The 22,151-nt window shown below is 35.5% G+C and overlaps 1 protein-coding gene across 1 annotated transcript; it reads left to right on the top strand.

The window, feature by feature from the left end:
- The first annotated feature begins 3,110 nt into the window (after positions 1–3,110).
- ARL14EP (ARF like GTPase 14 effector protein) lies at positions 3,111–21,494 on the top strand. Its single transcript, XM_004446901.4, has 4 exons — positions 3,111–3,283; positions 14,690–15,184; positions 16,729–16,856; positions 17,969–21,494. Exons 2-4 carry the CDS (start codon positions 14,702–14,704, stop codon positions 18,195–18,197), a joined length of 840 nt encoding a protein of 279 aa, XP_004446958.1. The 5' UTR covers positions 3,111–3,283; positions 14,690–14,701; the 3' UTR covers positions 18,198–21,494.
- Positions 21,495–22,151: the final 657 nt, after the last annotated feature.

Here is a 22,151-nt window from a genome sequence, read left to right as displayed (position 1 = left end):
ATTCTAAAAAGAGATATAGATTATGTATGTTTGTAAACTGGTCTGTTCCTCTGGGCATGATACACTTTGATTTAAATCCAAAGTCTTTACATTTACTTGATTAAATCAAGATTAGGACTTTGATTCGACCATGTGGCTAGGGTGTGCAGGGTTAACTCACTGTCCCCTTGGTGGGCTATATAAATGGACACTTGGACTGAAACAGATACATGAGAAAAACAGAGAGCTCCATAGACACAGAAGAGGATCACACCGCCCCAGGAAGAGAGATGAGTCGTTCACTTGATTGTTTACAGCTGACCTTGTGACGCAACCATAGCAGCTGAGCCTGGAAAGAAATGAGCCCCAGAGAAAGAGAGATGAGTCCCGTGCTAACCTAAAGCTGAGATCAGAAAAAGCTGGGACCACAGAGCCTTAAGAGGAAAGAGAAATGCTGACCCTCCCAGACACTGCCTGCCATCTTGCTTCAACACGTGGCAACAGACTTTGGATGAGGAAGTACCTTTTATGGTACCTTGAGTTGGACTCTTTAGGGCCTTATAACTGTAAGATTTTACCCCCAAATAAATGCCCTTTAAAAAAGCCAACAGATTTCTGGTGCTTTGCATCAGCATCCCTTTGCCTGACTAATATACACCATACACAAAAATCAACTTTAAATTGTTCAAAGACCTAACTATAAGAACCAGGACTTAGGGAAGCGGACTTGGCCCAGTGGTTAGGGTGTCCGACTACCACATGGGAGGTCCGCGGTTCAAACCCTAGGCTTCCTTGACCCGTGTGGAGCTGGCCCACGTGCAGTGCTGATGTACACAAGAATTGCCCTGCCACGCAGGGGAGCCCCACGTGCAAGGAGTGAGCCCCATAAGGAGAGCCACCCAGTGCTAAAGAAAGCGCAGACTGCCCAGGAATGGCGCCGCACATGCGGAGAGCTGACACAACAAGATGATGCAAGAAAAAGAAACACAAATTCCTGTGTCGCTGACAACAACAGAAGCGGACAAAGAAGAACACGCAACAGACAGACACAGAGAACAGACAACTGGGGCAGGCGGGAAGATGAGAGAAATTAAATAAATAAATAAAATGCTCTTTAAAAAAAAGAAAAAGAAAATCCTAAAAACATAGAATGTTTAAAAAAAAAAAAAAGAACCAGGACTTATAAAACTCCTAGAAGAAAATATAAAGATGTGTCTTGAGGATCTTGTGGTAGGTAATGGTTTTAGACTTTGCACCCAAAGCACAAGCAACAAAAGAAAAAACTGATAAATGGAACATCATCAAAATTTAAAACTTTTGTGCATCACAGGACTTTAACATAAACATGAAAAAACCTACTCAATGCAAGAAAATATTTGGAAACCACATATCTCATAAGGGTTTAATATCCAAAATATATAAAGAAATCCTACAACAAAAAAGACAAAAAACCCAATTTAGAAATTGGCAAAAGACTTGAATAGACATTTCTCCAGAGGATATACAATTGATTTCAAAAGCACATGAAAAGATGCTCAACATCATTAGCTATTAGGGAAATGCAAACCAAAACCACAATGAGATACCACTTCACACCCACTAAAATGCTTACTATTTTAAAAATGAAAAATTACAAGCGTTGGAAAGATTGTGGAAAAATAGGAACACTCATTCATTGCTAGCAGGAATGTGAAATAGTACATCTGCTGTGGAAGACAATTTAGCAGCTCCTCAGAAAATTAAGTATAGAATTACCACATGATCCCACAATCCCACCTCTGTGTATATACCCAAAAGAAATGAAAGCAGGAACTCAAACAGATATTTGCACATTAATGTTCATAGTGGCCTTATTCACAATTGCCAAAAGATGGAAGCAACTCAAGAGTCCATCAATTGATGAATGGATAAACAAAATGTGGTGTATACATGTAATGGAAAATTATTCCGCCATAAAAAGGAAGTCTTGATGTATACAATAACACAGATGAACCTTGAAGACATTATGCTGAATGAAATAAGCCAGACACAAAATGACAAATATTGCATGATCTCACTGATAAGGTGTAATTAGAATAAAAAACGGTTAGAGTTAGAATCTAGACTATAGGTTGGGGGTAGGGAATGGGGAGTAAAGTCTTAAACGGAATTTCTATTTAGGTTGATTGTTTTTGGAAATGGATGGTAGTGATGGTAGCACAATATTGTAAGTGTAATTAACAGTACTGAATTATATAGGTGAGTGTGGTTAAAAGAGAGAAGTTTTAGGTTGTATATATGTTACTAGAACAAAAATTAAAGGATAAAACATAGGACTGTACAACACAGTGAACCCTCTTGTAAACAATGGACCATAGTTAATAGGACGATTATAAAAATGTTCTGTCTTGAAATAACCCAAATTTACCACACTAATGCAAGGTCTTAATATCAGGGTGATACATGAGGGAAAAATACACCCTGATGCAAACTATGGACTATACTTAATAATAATACAATTTTAATAGTCTTTCAAAATAGTCTAACAAAGGTACCACACTAATGCAGTGTTAACTATTGCGGGGTATATGGGAATCCTGTATTTTTTTTTTTTAACTTACAATTTCACTAATTTAAAAAAAGAAAAAGGAAAAGAAAAAATTAATGTGCCCCTACACTGTACCAGACAATAGGGTTACACGAAAGTTACTGCTTCTTCCCTCAGAAAATTTACAAGCATCTTCCTGGAGTCTACGTTTTACTCGAAACAAAAAACATAGCGTGTTTACGGTTTAAAACAAAAGAGATGCAATTTGGAATATATTTCTTAAATGAAAGAAAATAAAACGTGAAGACCTTAAAGGGTCCATTCTTGAGGTAGGATTTCTAACTCATTCACCGTCCTTCAGGCGTCAGGAGTTTGGGGGTGCAAAAGTTGGGTATCGGGCGCACGTTTAGAAATGTTCAAATACAATCCAAGTTAGCGGAACCTGTATTTATAAATGATGGCCCCCAGAGACCACCCAAATCCTTTACCTCTTAGAAATACCGGTAAAACCGAGTCAATATCTGAAGCAACTATTACCTCAGGTTGAATCATTTGCCGTTTCACCCCACCCCGCCCTCCTCCTCCCCAGGGACGCCCAGGCTCCGTTCCACTCTAGGCTTTCCGCAGGCTTCTCTTTATGGTAGCGTAGAGCCTCTCTAGCTCTTCCTTGCCATCCTCTCAGTGGTAGCGAAGGGACGCTGAGAAGCCGCTTGAGAAGTCTGGACTTCGTGGACGTGGGACCCGCCTGATCTGGGGCAAAGGAGAGCTTAAGCTAAGGTGGAAGGGGTCTGGGGAGGTTGGGGACATGAGGGTATAAAGGAAGGAAAGGAGGCATGGAAACTGGCCCCAGAGTGGGGAGGGAGCCGGGGCGGCGTCCTGGGGGACCCCGAAGGAGGGTGGGAGAGGAGGCCCGGACACTTGAGGGAGATTTTCGGTGTCGGCGACGGACTCTTACCACCTTTTTTACCTGTGCCTGTCCCATAGTCTCACTGCACAGTCCATGTACGGCCCCTTGTATCAAGGCCCACGCCGCCTCTGTCACCTCCGCGGTTTGTCGCTTGTCTTCGGGAGGCCCGAATTCCGCAAAGCTATGGCTTAGGTTTGTACCACTTTGTGAGAGCAGTTGTGGCCTAGAACCCTGTGTATACATCGTATCTCTCTCATGTTTTTTTTTTTTTTTTTCGTCAGAATCCTCTCAGTCCCAGCTTTGTTTGGCTGAGGCCGGAGGTCGGATAGTGTGCATTTTCCATTCCGGTGCCATGAATACAGTAGGTGTTCATTGGACGTATCTGCTGACTCATTTTTATTTACCTGGTGAACTAGGGGTGTAATGCCTGCGACCACTGAAGGGTTGAGACCAGAATAAAGGGGAATGCTGATTTAGGAAGACGGCTTCCCCGGTGTGCGATTCTGTCAGTCAGTTTCTGAACATGGAGTATAGTCATTCAGAAAACGCTGGAGAAGCTACAGCTGTGAACGGGGCAGGACACGAGTGATTACTTTCCTTGCTCTCACAGAACTTAATCTGTAGAGAGAAACTAACAAGTAACAAGGATATGATTAGTGCAATGAAAAGGGAAGTCACTGGAGAAGAATAACTAGTAACAAGGATGTGACGAGTGCCATGGAAAGGGAAATCCCAGGAGTTATTTTCATTGAGTGATACAAAAAATGCCACGTAGCTCTTGTATTCCAAAGCTGAGAGGTAATAAAGTTTCAACACACTGAAAGTTGTGCAAAAACTATAGGAGCGCCTAATAGCAATAGTTTTTGTGTAAGGCTTCACCAAATGAGTGAAAAAATTGGCTGTCATTGAAAAATAAATTAGTATTGCCTGGCACATGAGGAACCAAGGACACTGCAAGGAGAGAAAAGAATATAAAGCATAAGGTATAAAAGGACTTTGCAGGTATACTTTAATCCTGAAGTATGTGGCTTTTGGAATAGGTTATGCCATGCTGAAGAGTACAGACTTTATTTTGTAGGAAAAGGTGAAAGTTTTAAACACAATGGTTATAGTTTTAACAATCACTTATTCAGCATACATAGTGTTATATTATTGTTTGGAAATTTTGTCCCCACCCAGAATAAGGGTGTTTCCCCTTGGTCTGGAATCAACCTCTCAGTTGTTGAAGTCTCTCTTCTGCTTTCTTTGGCCTTTTAAGTTTAAGGACCAGAGGAATAGAGACAAATTAAAAATGGAGTTTGGAAGCTTGATGAGTTTGCTAAATTGTTCCAAAACTGACCTGAAAGTACAATGCATTGTTCTCTGAGGGAAGTGCATTGGGTGACTCTAGAGTAAACCCTCAAGGCCTAATCAAGAGAGAGATGATCCTTTTACTCACTATTTTGCAGTTCATGTAAAGTAAAATTAGGTGGATTCTTAAATATTATCATTATACTTAAGTGTCTGTATTATGCCAGGTACTGGATTACAGTAACTGCAGCTCTGAATTTCAGTTTCTTCATCTGTAAATGGAGATGATAGCACTTACCTCAAGGTGATTGTGAAGATTGAGATAATGTTTGTGCTTAATGCTTTGTCTGGTACTTAGAAATGCACACATTCTAACAAAATCTTTTAAATGGTACTGTGGACTGTTATTTTTTGTTTTAAATTCTCTTTATCTTTCTTACTGAGCCAGGGTCTTCTTGAGGATGAGATGTATCATCATGGCCTTTCATTGCTTCTGTAGTGGGCATTCACATGCAGTGTAGATAGTATTTGAAGATGATGAGAACAAAAAATTAACAGTTGCAAGAAGCATGACTTTCATACTTTTGGATTTATACCATAACTAATGCTACTGATTTAGGTAGTAACAGCAGATGAAGTTGTCTTATTTTTATTAAATCAGAGGTAATGTGAATTTAAGGCTCAACCAGCATATGAACCATCCAAAGGCTTAAATCTCTGAGATATAATTAATGGGTATATTGAGAATTATAGGTTCAAATAAAAGAAGTAGAAGCATCATGAATAGACTAATTATAAATGAGTATTGCTATGTTATATGGAGAAAATAAATTATCATATATTCCCAAATAAGGACCCCCAAGGGGGTGTTGATTTCATGAGGCTATGTGCCTTGCCTCTGATGTCCGGATGTCCCTAGAGCCTTTTGTTTGAGGCTTTGTTTACCGTGGCAGTTATGAAATCTGCCTGAGACCTGCGTAAGCGTAATCTCCAGAATGATCTCCCAACTCACTTTGAAATCTTTTAGCCATAAAAACTCTTTTATTTAATGTTTCCCCCTTTTGATCTAGGTCTTTTTTCCAAATGCATTGCTGGTTAGTACTTGTTAGTAATCCCCGAGTGTTATGTCCCACATCAGGTGGAAGGGAGTGAGTTTATTTGTTAAGTTTGGCTTAGACAGATGCCACATTTGAGTAACAATGAGGTTTTCTGGCATTGATTATACTTAGGCTAAGTTTCATTTTTACGGGAATAAGGTTCTTCAGTACAAGCATTAACATCAAAGACTCGGCATATTGGCCTGTTTTCTTTTAATAGACACAGCTTTTGCCATTTTATTTGAGAAGGTAGCAGGACTTCCCAGGATGGAGATTTAATATTTTGTTAGATACTGTGTGGGCCTTTACCAGTTCTTTGAGCTTGCCCTGGAAAACCAACAAAACTCTGATGATGTTCAAGTCCCATCCCAAAAAAGAAGGATAATCTACAAATGCAAGCAAAACAATTCCTTCCATCTGCCCGATAACATCTAAGTGCCCTCTCAGCCTGAATCAGTCAGAGCAGACATCATCCCAAGATTGAGAAATGAACGAGCATAAATGAGGAACCTAACTACAGACCAGAGTAGATTTATTGATATTGTAGTTATTATCTTGTGTTTACAAAAGAACCTATAAGATTGATATAAAATTAATGATTACCAGGGGTTCAGAAGGGTTGGGAGGAATAAAAGGTGGAACACAGGGCATTTTTAGGGCGTGAATTTTGTTTGATATTGATGTGGGCTATGGGTGGAAGGCTCTTTGTCTCTTCAGAGATAACTAAGTTGTTTGACTTGTGGGTATGAAACGGTAAGAGGCTGCAGTCCTGCTCTTAGGGACCAGCAGGCTCCAGTCCCAGGAAATGTTTAACAAAGCAAGGGCTATAAACTTTAAGTATTTAGGGGAAATGCAAAAACCAAGGCTTATCTAAAATGTCTGGAGTCCTTGCTAAAAGCTTACCTAAGATGTGGAAGAGATATATGCTAATTAAAGCCTATTGAGAACTGAAACAAAGGGACGATTTAGCCTTTCCTCTCTGTATAAAAGACGTTTGAAAATCTTGTTCGGGGCTCGGGATTCAAACAGAAAGCTCCCGAGTCCGGCCGGCCGTCAATAAACCATTTTTTTCCTTCTCAAAATCATTCCTGAGTCCTGGCCTCTCTATACTCAAATAATTGAACTTCTCTTAAATTCCACAACAATATGAGTCTGCAATGATGGACACATGACATTATACATTTATCAAAGCCTATAAAACTGTACAGCACAAAGTGTAAATCACAGCGTAAACTATAGACTTTGGTTAATAGCAATGCTCCATTGTTGGTTCATCAATTGTAATAAATGTACTATACTAAGATGTTGATAGGGGAAACTGTATGGGAGTTTTATGGGAATTCCCTGTACTTTGGGTGCAACTTTTCTGTAAATCTAAAACTTCTCTAAAAATAAAATTTATTATAACCAAAAAAAGAGAGATAATGGGGAGAAATAGAAATGTTTTATAAATTATAAGGTCCTATAAAGAAAAAGGATCATGAAAGGGAAAGAATCTTATGAATTGACCTAAATATCAGTAAATTTCTTTCTTGTTTGGTTTAAGTACCTTTAATGCTACTTTTCCTACTAATTAAAGTAAAAAGATGTGTTAAGGGAAATCATCATACTGCAATGTAACTTGCTACATCTTTACAAATTATGGGAAGAAAAAAATGATTTGCCTCATCAGTCCCTACCTTCCTCTGCTATTGTTGGTGGTATGTTGCTTTAACAGTGTATGGATCTTTGGTTGTAAGGACCTGCTAGTGCCCTACACTTTGAGTTATTAGAAAGACTTACTAGCTTCATGGACTTGTATAAGTTCTTCAGCTTACTCTGCCTATCTAGCCTACCTACCTTTTAGACTGATAATGGGTAGCAAGAGATAATTCTTAAAAACCTACTTTACCTATATTCTAGCTTTTACTCTAAACTTGCATATTGTAAGTATTTCATATAAGTAAGAATGCTCAGTATGATCTCTTCTAGGCTTATCCATGTTGTAGTATATATCAGAACTTCATTCCTTTTTATAGTTGAATAATATTCCATTGTATGTATATACCATTCTTTTAGCCATTCTTCCATGGTTTATCCATTCTTGCATTGATGGATATTGGTGTTGCTTCCACATTTTTGCAATTATAAATAGTGATGCTATTAGAAAATGAAAATTTGTAAAGAAATTAGAACACGGATTACTAGGGGCCAGGGTGAGAGTGGGGAATGGGGAGTTAATGCTTATTTGGTTCAGAGTCTTTGTTTAGGCTGATGGAAAAGTTTGGTGATGGTTAGTGGTGATGGTAGCACAATATTGTAAATGTATTTGACACCACTGAATTTTATACTTTAAAGTGACTAAAATGATTAATCTCAAGTTGTATTTATGTTACTGGAATAGAACTGTACAACACAGAGAGAACCCTAATGTAAACTGTGGACTATAGTTAATAATACAGTTATAACTAATGATTCATAAATTGTAACAAAGGTAACATACTAAAGCAAAATGTAAATAATAGGGAACACTGGGGGGAAGGAGGAGGTTGGTTTCCATATATGGAAACTATACTTTCTGCATGATTTTTCTATAAACTCACAGCTAATAAAAAAAAAAAAATTTAACCATTTGAAACTAAAGATATAAAATATGACTGAAAGATTCCCTGAATTAACAGTGTTCAAATTATATGGTAACAAAATATTTGTGCTTACTATCAAAAGTAGTAGAACAGAGATCTAATAAATCCTTTCTATATTTATTTCATTCTTCTGGTAGTGCTATGAAAATGTTAAATGTTAATCTTGGCATCACAGAACATAATATATTTAGGTGCTACAGTATGTTGCCAGTTCAGACTTACACAGGAAAATGTCTCAACTGAAGAATTTTTTTTTTTTAAAAAAAGGTATCTTTGCTATTTGAAGTTGAAAAGAATTAAGAATACAAATAAAATTCATCCAAGCATCCATACTAGGAGGCCTTTGGAGACCCATTCAGTAACTAAATAAGTATTGTAATTTGTAAGTCCTATATCACTAGGTGTACTTTTGAAAGTACTTGATAACTGAACTGTCCTATTCTTAGTATTTTGAAATAATCGTATTTTTGTATGTTTTGGGTGTGTATGTAATAGCATAAGTTTTCACTGCCTCAGTGTTCACAATAAAAAAGAAAAAAGTTTTTAAAAACCTGCACCATTGTTATCAAGGTGAAATCTTTCTTGCTAAGGGCAGGAAAAAAATCCAAATTAATAAGGTCTAAATGAACAAATTTAGTGGTGCTTGTTTGCTTATAAGACACAGAATTCTTTTTCCTTCCACAAATAATACTACATATTTTATACTGGTCCAAATGATTGCTTGAAGTAAATTAATCTTTCCCTGTGTTAAAAGATAATTTTTCCACAAATACAACTGTAAAATCATGACTCATACAGAAATAAAATGAACATGTGTTAAAGATTTTTATTTAACTTGTAAGGACTGGTAAGAAGTTAAAACCAGTTCAAATGGCAATCAAAAAAGAAACATTTAAGATATCAGGAATATTGAAACAAATATGCAAAACTGGCTTCTTCCATAGTTGTAAGGGAAGTCACATAAACCTCCACTGCACAGAATTTACATGTCTATAGACAGGAATTATTATGCATTGCTCCCAGCTATCTATACCCATACAGAGTTGTAAAATAACTCAAAGGCAGAGCCTCCATTTAATCAGAATATGGTAACTCAGAAGGGTATACTCTTAACAATGCGATTTTCCATTGAAGCAGATATTTTTCTCTGTACCTGTTTTGTCAAATTGTGTCAAATTGTGTCAAATATGTGTATGTGTGTGTTTCTTATTCTCATTGGATGTGCTCTATAGAATATGGAAGATGCTTGGTAAATGTTTGATTGAATTGACTGATGCTATATATCTCAAATTGTAATTTGCTTATGAATCATCTGGGGAGTTTTTTGGTTTTTTAATTGCAGATTTTGATTCAGTGGGTCTTGGTGTGGCCCTGACATTCTATATTTTCAATAAGTTTGCATGCCAGTGCTGGTCCATGGACTGTAAATAGAAATGCATTTCTGACTGTAAAATTAAGAAAGAGTTAGATAATCATTATGGAAGAACATAACACTATACTGCAGGTAAAGGAAAAAATATGGAGCTGCTGTGCTATCACTTGAAGAAAGTGACTAGGCACAACCAGGAAGTGTAATTCTTAGAAGGCAGACAGTGACCACTTAAGATCACTGCCTGAAATTTTGTGTTCCTTGAGCTATCTGGACTTTTCTTTGGAAGTATATGAGCAGACTGCCTAACAGTAAATCAGGAAGCAAACCTATCTAAGCATAAATTGTCTTCACAAAGGTTGTAAAGTTAAGGAAACAGTCCACAACTCCATCTTCACTTCTGACACCAACTTCAGAATTTGGGAGTATATTAACTCTTGACAACAATATGTGATAATATGCAAAGTATTGCCAACCAGGGAAGCCTACCTGAGCCTTGGTATCCAGAGTTTTTTGTTTGACCCAAGGCCCCCAGTAAACAAAGATGCTCTTTATCAGGCAGGATATTTCAAGGATTTAGAGATTACTTCCCAAGAGCTGAGAGCAAATGCCAGACCTCTCAGGCAGCGCAAGGTTAAATTCTAAATTTTTCACTACTCATAGACATACACACTTTTACCATGATAATTTACTCAAATCAGTGGTACAGATATGCCCACTGAGTTTTAATCAATGTGTAAGATTTTTTTTTTTAACTGCAACTGACAATTACTTGTCTTCTATCAGGACATTTAAAAATTTTAAACTGAGCAGGGTCCTGTAATTTATTGTTAGAGAGTTAAACTTTCTGTTAGCAACAAGTAAAAGTTGAAACATAATATGAAACTGGCACCAAAGTAAGATGCAGAATATGCATAGTAAAAGTAGGGTTACTAGATTTAGCAAATACAATATAAAATACCCAGTTAAATATGAATTTCAGGTAAATAATAAGTTATTTTTAGCAATATTTGGGACTTCATTAAAATAAAAGCTATTAATTCAGACTTTTATATGGCAAATCTAATAATAAATAGTCTACCTGAACAGTAACACCTGAATAATGAGTACTTAGAAAATATTACAATAATTGTGCAGGCAGTTTAATCCCAGCAATTGTTTCACCAAACATCCTTTACTCAAAAGCATGCTGAGAGCTCAAAATGGCTAAAAACAACTGTTTCACAGAAGGGGATGTTTTCAAAGACTGAGTCATTACTGACTTTAAAAAAAAGTACTAATTCTTTATGCTCCTGTTAAGAATTCAGGTTCATTATTGATTTAAGGGTAGTAAAAGAATTTATGCTATTAGGGAAGATGTCCAAGCAAATACTTAAAAAAAAATATATATATATATATATATACACACACAAACACATATATATATACACACACACACACATTAATAGGAGTTAACTTCATTTCCAAATTTCTGGGAGAATTTAAGCTCACTTAGAAATAAGTATTCAGCTTCACTGGCACATGTTAAAGAGTATATTGATAAACTCTTGTGAATTATGTAGGAATTTAACCAAGATTGAGGAAAAATACATCCTAAGAACAGGCCCTCATGAACCTAGAAAAATGATTTTCTAAAGGTAAAAATGAATTATTACTATGGACACATAGAGTTTCTAAAATTAATGTTCTAAGTCACAAGATTTTTCTCCTATCAAATATAGTCAGTGTAGCCCTAGTTCTTTGGGTAGTATAGATTTGTGATTACAAATTGGTAGTTGTTACTTGCAAATATAAAGAATCTGTGGTGTTAACAAGATATTAAGCACTAGCAGTTTCCATAATTTGCTCCTGGATAGTTGATCGAGTTTCCTTCTTTGTCTTGACTGTTAAGAAAAGTCAGAGCCAGATTTGTCCCCCATATCTGCTAAATACATTACAACATAATTATTGGGTTTGTTTTTGTTTTGTTTTGTTTTACCTTATTTCTGGCTTCCTCTTATTTTGCACTCCTTAATTTAGCATAACCCAATTTTCTGTTTGTTTGTTTTTTTAATCTAATTAATAAATGATAGGAACCTTCTTATCTGATGAGATTGGGACCTATACTTGGTAGAGAAACTTTTAAAGTTAGTTAAAATAGGGAATAAAAGAAGATAAAAAATACTCTATTTTAACTAGCTTTAAAATTTTTGAAGTTAAAATGTTCATTAACATTTTAAGACTTTAAATTGTATTCATTTTATTTTTTAAACTTCAAATTTAACATTTGAGCGTATGTATAGTGTGACATATATTTGCTATAATTGATGAAATAACATCTTCATAATATTACTGCCTTCTATAGTTCATAGCTTGTATTTGATGTATTATTCCCACAAACCATCCTATTATTAACAGCATGTATTAGTATTATATATTTATTATCATTCATGAGAGAACATTTACATACTTGTCCTGTTAACTATACACCTTCATTCACCACGGGGTTCACTATGTTATAAGGTCCCCTGCATTGTATAATCCCTACAAAGTGTACCTTCATTGGCTGTCAGTTTCATCACAGAGGTGTGCTATCATCATCTTAGTCCATTTCAGAACATTTCTATTATTCCAAAAGGAGAATCCCATACTCTTTTAACACCCACATTATTGACCTTTGGCATTGATATAGTACCTTCTTTGGCGTTTTTGTAAAAATATTACAATATTACTGTTAACTGTAGTCTGTATGTAACATTAATTGTATTTCATATTCTTAACACCTTGTAATAAGGAAACATTCTTGTTTTTGTACTGTTAACTACAATCATCATCCACCACTGAAATCTGTTATTCATTCCCTAGATTAGCCTCTAACTTTCTTTCAATTGACATTAATCTTCCTACACTACCCCATAATGCTCAATGTAATGTGTTACCATCAACTCTATCCATTTCCCCACATTAAAAATCCACCTTATGAAATATTCACCCCACAGTCTATCCCATAGTAAACTATAGAGTTTGACACTGTGAGTTTACTCATCATATTTAGTTAATATTAGTGAGATCACACAATACTTTTGAGTCTGGCATATTTCACTAAACATAATGTCCTCAAGGTTAATCCATGTTGTTATAAGCATCCCAACTTCATTTCTTCTTACAGCTAAATAGTACTCCATTGTATGTATATATACCATATTTTTGTTTATCCATTCACCTAATGGGATTTTGATTGACATATTTACCATAGTAAAGGTTCTCATGCTATATCTCTACATCATTGGTTCCTAACTGGGGGTCTGTGGAAAGATTTCAGGGGTTTCTTCAGCTTGAATTTAAAAAATTAACTATTTTTTCTGACCTCTAACTGAAATCTGGCATTTCCTTTACTTATGAATGTATGCAATAAATAAATTACAGTAATATTCATTTCACCTGACTGGCAGAGGGCTCTGTGGAACAAAAAAGGTTAAGAGGGAAGTGGACGTGGCTCAACTAATAGAGCATTGCCTACCATATGAAGGGTCCAGGGTACAATACCCAGGGCCTCCTGACACCTGTGGTAAGCTGGCCCGTGCGCAGTGCTGCTGCGCTCAAGGAGTGCCGTGCCGCACAGGGGTGCCCCACGCACAAGGAGTGTGCCCTGCAAGGAGAGCTGCCCTGCATGAAAAAAGCGCAGCCTGCCCAGGAGTGGCACTGCACGCACTGAGAGCTGACACAACAAAAGAGATGCAGTTTCCCAGTGCCACCTACTAATGCAAATGGACACAGAAGAACACACAGCGAATGGACACAGAGCAGACACTGGCGGGAAGGGGAGAGAAATAAATAAAATAAATCTTTTAAAAAAGGTTAAGAACCCCTGCCCAACATGTATTTAGGGAATATTTTTTGTGTTTCAATTTGATCATTTTCTCCATAAAGGTCTTGCATATCTTTTGTAAGATTCATTCCTAGATATCTTATAACAGACAAACAATAGTGTGTCTGTTAAACTTCTTATAATTCCCATATAGATAGTCTCCTTTGAGAAATATTTCTTCTCAAATATAAACAATAATAGCAGATACCCAGAGTTAGACAAACTACAGAGATAGAGGACACAGTCTGCAAGACTACTTTCATTTCTGACACCACCTTCAAGTTTGAGGTGTTCCCAAAACCACCCTCAGTTTCAGTAATTTTCAGAAAGGACTCACTGAAAGCTATTACATTCAAATTACTTTTTTTTTTTTTAAAACAGGCAGAGGATACAGATTAAAATTGGCCAAAGGTAAAAGCACATAGGGCAGAGTCTGGGAGGGGTCCAAATACAAAGCTTCCATTGTCATCTGCAGATGTGTTACCCCCAGAATCTATGTGTTACCCCCAGAATCTATGTGTTACTATACACAGAGTATTGCCAACCAGAGAAGCTCACCCTGCCTTCAGTATCCAAAGTTTTTATTGGGGTTTCATTACATAGACATGATTAATTGACTGACCACATGGTTAAATTCAATATCCAGGTTGACTGATTCCATGTGACTCAAAGCTCCGACACTGTCACATGGTTGGTCTTTCTGATATGGCTGGCCACTACACTATGTCATTGTGTGTGGCCAGCACTTATTACGCATAATATAGATTACAAATAGAAGCCAAGGGCAAAGGCCAGATCTCTGTTTGGACAAGACCAAATTCTTTACTACCGCACAGGTATTATTGTATAGTTTAGACTTTACAGGTAATGGAGCTGATGTTTTATGATTAAATATAATGTTTACTTTAGGCTTTTGATAAATTCCTTTCTATTCTTCACTTGCTAAGAGCTTTCTTTTAAGTGGGTCTTGAATTTTATAAAATGCCTTTTTACTTTCCCAGGTAAAATTTTTGCAGCACAAATCTGACACTCTTTAATGTTTTCTCTAGGGTGATTGTCACATGACCTACTTAGAGATCTCTAAGCAAAATACAACAGGAAATTTGCTAGAATCAAGAATAATGGATCCCTGTTCAGTTGGAGTCCAGCTTCGTACCACGAATGAGTGCCATAAAACATACTACACTCGTCACACAGGTTTCAAGACTTTGCAAGAATTGTCATCAAATGATATGCTTTTACTTCAACTCAGAACTGGAATGACACTTTCTGGGAATAATACAATCTGCTTCCATCATGCAAAAATTTATATCGACCGATACGAAGATTTACAGAAGTCATGTTGTGACCCATTTAACATACACAAAAAACTAGCCAAAAAAAATTTGCATGTAATTGATTTAGATGATGCCACTTTCCTGAGTGCAAAATTTGGAAGGCAGCTTGTACCTGGTTGGAAGCTTTGTCCAAAATGTACACAGATAATCAATGGAAGTGTGGATATTGATTCTGAAGACCGTCAGAGAAGAAAACCTGATTCAGATGTATGTATATAAGTCTTTTTATTTCTGTCATAGGATTTCTACAATGTGACATTTTTTTAAACTATAAGGAAATCATTTACCATTATATTTATTATATTCATTAATATAAAATGAATATGAAGTTGGGGAACTGAAAGTAAGTGGTGTTTTTTCATTTTTCTATATACCTGAGTTCAAGATTGCATGAGAAAGAAAACAGGCTTGGGAAAGGAATAAATACCAAAGACTCCTAAACTATAACTCCTAGAACTGAGATATTAGGAGTGGCTTTTAGAATGTTCTGGCAAAGCAAGGGCTTACATAGCTTAGTATCTTCTGATACCAAAGTAACTCAGTGGGACATGCCCACTAGCAAGAGACCATATAGCAAGATATATTTCCCTTTTTCTGAAGGACTTGAAAATTACTATTTTAAAGGAAGCACCTGGGAGGTGACTTGCAATGATTGTTTCTTATTTCAACCTTTCTTTCTCCTGGCTACTATCCTGTTTTTATTTGGGTTTTGAAAATGCTGGTGAGTTTCCTTTTATTCTAGCTCTGAATTCTTATTTGGTATTGTCAAGGCTAATTTTAAGCCTCTGTATGATCAAAATGTATATTTTGACATTGAAATATACTAAATATTTTGTAGCTCTCTTCCTTAGAAATTGTATAATCTTCCACTGAAAGGGTAATCATTCACATGCCTACCATGCAGATTATTAGTTTAGGATTTTTTGATATATAGAACACGGACATGGGCATCAAAATGAGCACTTTTTAAAATTTCTAATTATAAAGTCATTTTATCATTCTTACAACTGAAATATATATCTTTTAATTTTCTCCTTTGGAATTATATTGGTAAACCTAAATTTAAAATAATTAAAACTTTATATATAGTCTTTTCTTTTGCCCCTCATAGGCACATTTCTAGGACCCAGTGTTACCTTAGCAGTTCATACTAGGTACTTGCTGTTACTGTCACTTTAGATGTACTCTTTATCTTACCTATTCTGCTCTTAAGAAATGTATCACGTGAAGTTTTTTCCTCCGAAAATAACAAACTTTATCCCTTAAGCACCAGAATTTTGTTTTACCAAAGCTTTTCTAAGATATTATTGCTTCAGAAGTTGAAACCATATTTTCTGCTCTTAAAATTATATGAAATATAAAAATGGAACCTTTTCTTAAAAACTCGGGAGCTTTACTAGGAACCTTAGTAACATGTCTTTAGGTTATGCAGCAGTTTTTCTGCCTGCCTTGCTTTCTCGGCAGCAGCCATTGTAGTCATCACCATGCCTGTCCTTCTTTGCTTTTAATAGGCCAGAACTAAAATAATGAAATGTTATTAATATTAAAAATTAACCAATAAACTTTGAATATAGTCCAGAGACTTTTTAAGTTTTGTTGCATTTGGGCTTTAAAACCATTTTTCTTTCTTGTGGGTTCCAATCGGTGTTCCAGGGTAAGCTTTGATCTGGGATTAATGTAGGTGAATTATTAGTCTTATTTATGGCCTGAGGTCCAGATTTCAGTTAATAAATTTGTTTATCTTTGTTCAGGGTAGAACTGCTAAAGCTTTGAGATCCTTACAGTTTACAAACCCAGGAAAGCAAACCGAATTTGCTCCAGAAACTGGTAAAAGAGAAAAAAGAAGGCTTACAAAAAATGCATCAGCAGGTTCAGACAGGTAGGCTATGTGTTACTTAAGACCTATGTTAACTTGCTGCTTCCATGTATATTGTTTTCCTTGTAAGCTTTCAATTTTCTGGGTAGGTATTTTAAATTGGATGATGTAGGATAATTAATAAGAACCTTGAAGGATCTGGGTTTTTTCCATAAAATTAAGGCTTCCGTTTTCAGCTCTAAAAAGTTTCTAAGAAGGTAGCAATGAAATGAACGGTATCTAAAGATACTATTTTTGGTGTGAGAATAAAAATAATCGAAAAATACATCTTAAAATTGAAATAATTCAACTTTATAAAAAGCATGATATTACATAATTGGTACATAACTGTTTTATGGGTGGCAGTTAAAAAGCATTTAAACTTTATGAAAATGTAAGGTTGCTTTTATTTTTTACATATCTGAACTAGAAAGGCAGTTATAGTATCATCAACAGAGTGTATGGCAGAAAAATTGTTCAGACTTAAATTGACTTAAATTGAACATTTCTAAAGTATAGATTGAAAAATGTTGGTATAATTATTCAGAATTATTTTTAAGTACAATAAACATTTCTACATATGCCATTTATTCCATTTGTAAAGGTTTTCCACTGAGTCATTTGAGTATTTTCAAACTAAGTTTACTAGAGCTGAGTAAAGAATAAGAAACAGATTAATGAATGTCAGTTTAAAAACCAATAGTATATTGTATTAAAATAAAAATAAAACTGCCCACAAAGCAGTAGACTGGTAACCAATAAAATGTACTATTAACTAACCATTCTTTTTAATTAACCATATATTAAAGAAATATGCTTGTTGTGGATAAAGTTCTTGTCCATTCCTTTATTGAATTGACTTTTAAATGGATTTCAAGAGGCATATTCAGGCTTTTTTTATTTGTCTCAACACTCTAGATGATGTCTCTTCTTTGACTTGCTTTATGGCTACTGACTGTAGAGTAGCCTTGAGCTTAGTAAGTTATGAACACTTAGGCAGGACCTCACTCCTAATTCAGAGTATTTTTTTTTCTCCTTAAAATTTTTACATTCCCTTATTTTCAACTAAATGTTCAAAAATACAATATTTGTGAGGTATAATTCACTTATTTTGTTGTTTTGTTTTGTTTTTACAGGCAAGTGATACCAGCAAAAAGTAAGGTCTATGATAGCCAGGGTCTCCTGATTTTCAGTGGGATGGATCTCTGTGACTGCCTTGATGAAGACTGTTTAGGGTGTTTCTATGCTTGTCCTGCTTGTGGTTCTACCAAATGTGGGGCTGAATGTCGCTGTGACCGCAAGTGGCTGTATGAGCAAATTGAAATAGAAGGAGGAGAAATAATTCATAATAAACATGCTGGATAATTTGTGGTATCAAACCATGGGTCTTTTAAAGGTCTTTTCTCTGTTACTAAAATTCTGTTATTCTAAGATATACTCAAATTTTAAGCTTGGTTGCCAAATGGCAGAGATTTGAAAACCACCTTGACATGTGCTTTTGGGGTGCTTTAAGATTCATTATTTGCTATAAACTTAAGTAGGTTTTGACTCAGCTGTCAGCTTTTAGTCCATCTGGGTCAATGTAGACAAGTAAAGGCAGTCCTTGATTTGCATGGCTCCAATAAGCACAATTTCAGTTACTACAGTTTAGTTAAATAACACCAGTCCCCTGACAATACAGTTAAATTTCAGTTACCAGAGTATATTAACTGTAAGTAATTTTACACAAAGTACAGAATTCCCTACCAGCTCTTTAGTCCTCACATCACTACATAAATAACAGATGTATATTATGATCAGTGACCAATCACATCATTTCTTTGAAATTCTGCCCGTGATAAGTCACCTTGCATCTGTTATTCAGTTCATGCACGGATAGCAAAGTGTGCAGTTTGGTTGTCTCTTTGTCATCTGTCATTTTATAAAAGTAGACAATTGACAGAGCATATTGGCCAACAAAGGTGAAAGTGCAGCAAAGAAATGGAAAGTAAAAACACTGGAAGTAAGGTTGAATCAAAAAATGGAGTTAGAAAAGAAATAGCTGATCATGGAAATGTTGGCACTGCTACCATTGGAGAGATTCTAAATATGCAGCCAGAGTAACTTACTTAGTCAAGGCAGACTTACCAACATAAACTAGGAAAGTAGTTGTGATGAAAGGATGAATGTGTCCCAGAAGAAGTGGTGCTGGCAAAAAACTTCACATTAAAGGAACTCTCAGAGAGATTTCACAACATAGAAAGTGCAAAGGATAAACTTGGAAACTGATCCAAACTTAAAAGGAGTGAGTATAGCAGTTCTCCAAGGCATAGGAAAGAAGCTCATTCAATACCATAAGTTATTTGATAAAAGGAAGAATGCAAGTACTGTTCAAACTATTTTTTATTAATTTTTTGCAATGAAATAAAACACTTTAATTTAGAGTTCTAGTGTTTTAAATTACAGCATACTAAATATGTTTTACTACCTTTTTTCATTTTCTTTTTACATTTATAACAGTTTTTTATTATTTTGACAAAAATTTTTAAAGGTCACAGTACAATCAGAATTCTTCCTATTGACTATTAAGATTGCTTTGCTTGGCCATTTTTATGGCCCCATACTACCATGCAAAACAAGAACTGCCTGTAGCTGAGAACAGTGTCTGACTTCAGGGAAAATTAATTTTGATACAACTAAGTGGTTAGGTTTTAAAAACTGTTTTGGAAATAATCTGCATATCTAAGCACTAATACATATTTTTTCTTCTCCCCACTTCTAAAATAAAATAATTAAAATATTTTAGTATTGTAAACTTTTCATTGTTTCAACCACACATTCTTGATGAAAATTTGTTCTTGAGGGTGAGAAAAATCTTACTCTTTTTATGTATAAAGCACGGATATACATATAGTATATAAGTAGATATATATTATGTCTGTGGTATTAACATTTATTGGTACTAACATTTGTTTACAATTGAAAGGTCTAAAAAGACTCTTTAAGGGGGTGACGAAGAAAAAAGAAATGGGCAGAAATGCTGGTTAAAACAAAGTATAGGGAAGCGGACTTGGCCCAATGGATGGGGCGTCTGCCTACCACATGGGAGGTCTGCAGTTCAAATCCTGGGCCGCCTCGACCTGTATGAAGCTGGCCCATGAACAGTGCTGATGCGCGCAAGGAAGGCCTTGCCACGCAGGGGTGTCCCCCATGTAGGGAAGCCCCATGTGCAAGAAATGCGCCCCGTAAGAAGAGCTGCCCAGCACAAAAGAAAGTGCAGCCTGCCCAGGAATGGCGCCGTACACACGGAGCTGACACAACAAGATGATGCAACAAAAAGAAACACAGATTCCCGGTGCCATTGATAAGGATAGAGGCAGTCACAGAAGAACATACAGCGAATGGACACAGAGCAGACAACTTGTGGGGAGGGGAAGGGGAGAGATATAAATAAATATTTTTTTAAAAACTATACATTCTTTAGAAATTGAATCTTGATGTTGCAATTTGGATGTGTATTGCTTAGAGGCTTGGGGCTTGTGGTGTCTTCCATCTGTCCCTCTTTTTAAGACACCTACCTTTCATTCTACAAAAACTCATCACTTTGGACATTGCCACTAAATGAGGTTTTTGTTTTGTTTTGTTTTTCCCTAAATACAGAACTGCAAAATCAAATGAGCTTTTACCAACTTGAAATATTTTATAGCCACTGAAAAGCTTAAATTTATATAACCAGTTGGATTGAATTAACCATTCGAAATTTCTTATTGTCCCATAGTACATTTTTGCTCTCTGTTTAAAATGACTGGTATTATTTTGATGCATTGCCATTTTCAACCATGGAATTAAATGTCATTTTTAAGTTGTAATTGTTTACAGACCTGGTTATCTGAAGTACAGTTAGCGTATCAATTCTCAGAAATACATTCCAGCTGAGTACTGGCAAAAGAATATTTTAGTTTTATACATTTAAATTAGATGCTCGATTGTTTATTCCAAATTAAGGAAATATGGAGGATACAAACATACACCAGTTTAATCAGAACTTCCAAGATCACTGAGCTTTCTTAGTTGTGTTATAACCTACTTCACTTTTGTTGCTTCTAAGCATGATATATTGCTCGGGCTCTTCAGATAGACAAATTAAAATCTGACTTTTATTCAGAACAGCATTATATTTTTGATGGAATGAATGACTTTAAAATTCAAAATGCACTAAGCATTCTCTAAGAAATTTCTGTCTTTAGAGGTAATAATTTTTTCAAAGGAAAACTTCACTTGAAAAATAGTTTTACTAATGTTTGTTCATCATGCCCATTTAGTAGACCAAACTTTTAATGAGCATGCAAAACTTTCACAAAGAAAGGCATATCTAATTTAACATATAACTGTAATAAAAACTGTGTCTTTGTTAAAGTTATATCCAAAAATCCATTTACTGCTTTTTAGTATAAAATTATAGAAATATAGAATACAATGAACTATTTTTTTGTTTGTTTAAACATGATTCAGGGTAGTTAAATTATTTTAGAATGCAATTGATCTAAAAAAGCAACTAAAATAAACACTTCTGCTCTATCCAGAGCCTAGTGAAGAAGTTAATATAAGGTCCCAAATATTGGTTTTAAAGTAGACTTGCATGTTTGTAATTGAATAAAATAAATGGCATTGTGTTCTTTTTCATATTTGTTTTTTGCAAATATAAGAAAATAACATTTAACTTTGGAATATTATACATACAATATTCTTAAAGTATAATGTCTAGTTCTTTGTAACAACCAGTGTATTCTGAAAACGGCTTTCCTGGAATGGATTCAATCAAGTAATTTTTAGCAGATGTATTTTCAAGTATACATATTTATAGTGATTTAGTAATGAATGATTTGGGTAAGTTATAACATGGTTCTTAAATTTTGGGAGATCAAGAACCCCCGTGAGAAGTTGATAAAAGCTATGAACTCCACAGAAAAATACATGCATTCATGTACTCACAAAAACCCCCAAGTTCAGTATCCCTGAGCATGTACTGGAGTGCCTGAGTACCATGAAATATTCTGTAAAACTTTTTTTTTTTTTTAATGTGAAGTGGATGGCTAAAGGTTGGTTGTTTGGGTTTGTTATATAGTGTTGTCAGTGGTTTTTGTGGGGAGTAGGGGCAGGGAGAGTCAAAGCAGTTCAGTTCTTTGAAAGAGCTATTCCTGCCCTGAAAAATCAGATCTTACTGTCATCTCTTATTCTCACCCCTCCCACCTCAAAAAGTAATTAAAAGTCACTCACACTGTAGAAAACTGAGATGTCTTATCTGGTCTGAACTTTGATAATTAGAAATTTTCTACTTAC

This window comes from Dasypus novemcinctus, chromosome 10, assembly GCF_030445035.2.
Source record: "Dasypus novemcinctus isolate mDasNov1 chromosome 10, mDasNov1.1.hap2, whole genome shotgun sequence".
In the NCBI taxonomy this organism is placed as follows: Eukaryota; Metazoa; Chordata; class Mammalia; order Cingulata; family Dasypodidae; genus Dasypus; species Dasypus novemcinctus.
This window is presented reverse-complemented; position numbering and strand designations above follow the sequence as displayed.

Excerpts from the sequence above, each read along its gene's own strand:
- ARL14EP (XM_004446901.4), top strand. The coding sequence starts at position 14,702 with ATGACCTACTTAGAGATCTCTAAGCAAAATACAACAGGAAATTTGCTA. Across the intron at positions 15,185-16,728 it reads GAAGAAAACCTGATTCAGAT|GGTAGAACTGCTAAAGCTTT; the intron begins GTATGTATATAA and ends ATCTTTGTTCAG. Across the intron at positions 16,857-17,968 it reads GCATCAGCAGGTTCAGACAG|GCAAGTGATACCAGCAAAAA; the intron begins GTAGGCTATGTG and ends TTGTTTTTACAG.